General features: G+C 52.1%; 1 protein-coding gene across 1 annotated transcript; it reads right to left on the bottom strand.

Moving 5' to 3' along the window:
• Nucleotides 1-1,032: 1,032 nt before the first annotated feature.
• LOC135625002 (glycerol-3-phosphate acyltransferase 1-like) lies at nt 1,033-3,145 on the bottom strand. The gene is made up of 2 exons (XM_065129188.1): nt 2,296-3,145; nt 1,033-2,174 (listed from the first exon to the last, which is right to left on the bottom strand). The coding sequence occupies exons 1-2, from the start codon at nt 3,010-3,012 to the stop codon at nt 1,257-1,259; spliced, it is 1,635 nt and encodes a 544-aa protein (XP_064985260.1). The 5' UTR covers nt 3,013-3,145; the 3' UTR covers nt 1,033-1,256.
• Nucleotides 3,146-3,809: the final 664 nt, after the last annotated feature.

The raw sequence follows: 3,809 nt of genomic DNA, 5'->3' as shown, positions 1-3,809 counted from the left end.
AGCAAATTGCCTACTCTTTCATCACCGAGTTCCTACACACAGGCCAAAGTTGGGAGGGGTGTTTCCCTACTCGACCCCTCTAAAGTTTAAGTTAGTGTCGAGTGGAGTTTGGGGGAGTTAAGTGCTCGAAGTCCTTCCCCCCTAACATTGGTCCAGGGGTCAACTTTTATACCTGCAAATAAAGATCGATCGTACATGGTCCATTAATGGTTGCCGACTCCTCGGGCGGTTGGCTTGTACCTCAAGTGCGAGCATCGACCAACTTGTACGGACCCCGCGTAGTTTGACATCGTTCAGAGCTTTTCGAAATGGCTCTGCGGTATGTGGCGCTAACTTGTACAACACCGAACAGTACGAGGGCAAACGATCGTCCCGTTCAAGTCTGAGGTATCACGTCGTGTCAGCCTGGAGCTCTTTTATTGGCACTGTCGTGGTCACTGAGCGTTGCCATGGTGCTAAAATATACCATATCAATTGTGAAATTTTTTTTTATAGATATTTCAATGTCTTTGTTTATTTTTTTCTCACGATTGCTAGTATAAATCTATTGGTTAGACATCGAGGTGAGGTGGTAGAAAGATTGAAAGACATAATTAATTAATACTTTTGTAAGATAACGCAAGTTCTTTATCCCCATGCAGTTCATTTCGGAGGAATTCAAGGAAGTTCATGGACTCGTGTGATAGATTGATGTGCCATTCTTGCAAAATGCAACAGTGCCATCTACTAATGACGGTATATTTACGATCCATGTGCCAGCCAACTCCGGTGAATAGTGCCTTGTTGCAGGTAGGACAATCTTCATTCACTAACTCCATAATTTGCAGTAGTGCCATCTATAACATCTTCTTCACCATGTTCAAACATGATAAATGCCACGATTAAAGCTTCAGGTACTCTTGCATGAGGCTGGGACCCACCAAGAGGTGTTTATCGTGTGCTACAGATTCAAAGTCACCACCACACACACACACACACACACACACACACAGTGTGAGATAAATCACAAATATAGACTAAAGCATGGCTACAATCTTGAAATGATCGGACGGGAATGCTTAAATTAGATGTTGGCTTAGATCATGATGCATGCAGCCTTAACTTCTTCCTCACTAGCACATGAACACCGATTAGATTACTCATCGCAGATACAGAGGAGGTTTCTGTAATAGCAGACAAGGTTTCTGAAGACACGGAGACGTTTAAGGCATGTACTGTAGCACACACACCTCACTCACAGTGCTAAACTGGCGCTGCTACTTTGGCAGCTTCTTCCCGTCGCGCTGGTCCTGCGACACCCCCTCGTTCCCGGCCAACATCATGTACTTGTCGCGGCGGGTGAGGGTGGTGCGCTCGAATCCCAGCGCGTCGGCCAGCTGCTTCTGGATCCGGTTGGCCACCTCGGCGGCGCTCCATCCGCCGGCGCATGTCAGGTGCCGCGGCACCCGCCCCTGCACCTCCACCTGGTACACTGGCAGCGGATCCATCATGAACACCACCGGGTCCAGCCACTTGTGCCCGCTCGCGGTGGTGCCGTAGAACATCCCTACCCGGGCGTCCAGGGCCACCGGGACGATGTCCTCCGCCAGCTCCGCGAACAGTGGGCTGAACCGCAGCAGGTACGGCTCCCGGCACGTCGTCCCCTCGGGGCACACCGCCAGGTCGCCCTCCCGCAGCAGCCGCCGCATCATCGCTGCGTCCCGCTCCCGGTCCCTCGTCAGCCTCACCGTCTTCATCGGCGCCAGCAGCTCCGACATCCGGCTCAGGCTGTACGTCACCGTCGTCACCGGCCGCTGTAGCCCTGTGCAGAGCATGACCGGGTCCAACAGCGTCCTGTGCGTGCACACGTACATCACTCCCCCCTTCCTGCTGCACTCCGCTCCGGCGCCGCGGTGTCTGTTGTCGTCTTCTACTACCCCCACCCTGAACCTTATCCCGGTGGCCGCTGCGATGAAGATGACGACCTTGTAGGGGAAGGTGACGCCCATGAGGATTCTCGTGATGGATAGTGGTACGGCCAATGGCATCCACATGAAGAGAGCAAGCGTCGCTGTGGGTGTGGGAAGCAAAGCCAGCCGCCCGTCGTGGAATATGAGAGGCTTCGGGTACTTGCTTCTTGGCATCTCTGTGCCAATGCCGGCGGCAGCTTCCTCCTTGTTGACTACGTAGATTTCCTGGGCAAGTAACCAACCAACTCAGTATGCCATAGAGAGAGCAGCATACTGATGTCTTACCATGGAATGAGTATATATATACATAGACGGCATGGGCCTTGTAAGAGAGGAAGCGGCAAACCTTGGAGTAGGCGATGAAAAGATGGTCATGAAGGTTGGAGGGGCTCACGATGGCTACATCAGCCTTGACCTCCCCGAAGCGGTCTTTGAGGGCTTTCTGTTTGGCTGACGGGGTTGATCCGGAGACGAGCCCCGTGAAGTAGCGGCCTCTGACCACCTGCAGCTCCGCGCCAACCACCTCGCTCGCGCCAAGATACTCCTTGAGGAAGCCTTCCACCATGAGCCTGGGCATGGCGGTGAGCACCACCCGCTTGCCGGTGGCGGCCAGCAGCTGGTAGGCCTGGAGATGGAGGTTCTCCAAGTAGAACTTTGGGAGGACGACCCTGGACACGAGATCCAGGTCTCTGGTCCGGAGCCCGCAGAAGGTGACGAAGACCATGACCCTCATGCCCGCCTCACTCTGCTTGCCCAACACCCAGAACAAGGGCGAGAGGAGGAGCAAGAGGAAAGCTCTCAGCAGGCTTCCGCCTTCGAAGGCCACCAGCATGAAGTAAGGGAACAAGGAAGATGATGGGGTTCGAAGGAGGGTGCCCTGGAAGTCACACACCAAGGTTTGCCCCTCTCTTCCCTCCAAGGAGCATTTGGCCACACCGGGATACAACGAATGCACCTGGTGCAATCTGGAGGTGTTCCTGTGGGACGACTCATGGCTTCTCAGTTTCTTGGCGACCTTGTAGCAAGTAAACTGCCATCGTGCAGCTAGCTTTAGCATCACCATGGGGGACAACCTCTCTCTCTCTCTCTCTCTCTCTCTCTCACCTCTCTTCTTACTGTGTCTCTAGCTCCCCCTAATGGCTCCTTCAAATGCTGGCCATGGCTTGCGATGTGCCAAAGCGAGGAATGTTGATGCAGTGCAATGGTTGGAGGTGCTCATCACTAGTATATATAGCAATAAATGAGACTGCAAGGGTGCTGGTAGGCAGCACTTAAGAGAGATAGAGAGAGAGACTGGTTTCTGGTTTCGCTCGGTAGTAGCATCGGTGACCTGCATTTCACCATTGACACAAAAACCTCAGTCTTCTGCTGTAGCGGTTAGGGTTGGTGGTAGGTGTGGGCTGTGGTGATTCACTCAAGCACTGCGGAGCTTCTTCCAAGCTTGGGGAAGAGAGCCTCTCTCTCTCTCTCTCTCTCTCTCTCTCTACACCACATACCTATTGCTACATTTAATCTATCACGTCCAAACTTGGCACATGCTGTTGTAGTTTCTCTATAATATATCCTCTCGCTTGAAGTTTGATGAGTAATCATCTCTCCACCTTATCTTCTCATAGTGCCCTTTTAATGGCGAACAGGAGAAGGAAACGTTATCTGGAATGTTTCTGAGAAGGGTAACGTGAGACTTACAGTAACGACATACATACAGAGTAGCATAGAAGTAAAAGTATTTGGTTATCCCTTTGCTCTTCACCGTTATCTTTTTTCTTCTCCCTTGTCTTCTGTGCCCATCAAACTCGCATTCGTGATGTTTGTTTCCTTTGTTCTTCCGCAGTTCTTCACTCTCCTGCCACTGCCAAT

Source organism: Musa acuminata, chromosome BXJ1-3 (genome assembly GCF_036884655.1).
Source record: "Musa acuminata AAA Group cultivar baxijiao chromosome BXJ1-3, Cavendish_Baxijiao_AAA, whole genome shotgun sequence".
NCBI classification, from domain to species: domain Eukaryota; kingdom Viridiplantae; phylum Streptophyta; class Magnoliopsida; order Zingiberales; family Musaceae; genus Musa; species Musa acuminata.
The sequence above is the reverse complement of the archived record's forward strand: the minus strand, read 5'-3'. Positions and strand labels throughout refer to the sequence as shown.

Bases quoted from the DNA above. Each gene is read 5' to 3' on its own strand.
- LOC135625002 (XM_065129188.1), bottom strand. From the start codon at position 3,012: ATGGTGATGCTAAAGCTAGCTGCACGATGGCAGTTTACTTGCTACAAG. The intron at 2,175-2,295 runs GTTTGCCGCTTC...TTACTTGCCCAG, and splicing joins TTTTCATCGCCTACTCCAAG to GAAATCTACGTAGTCAACAA.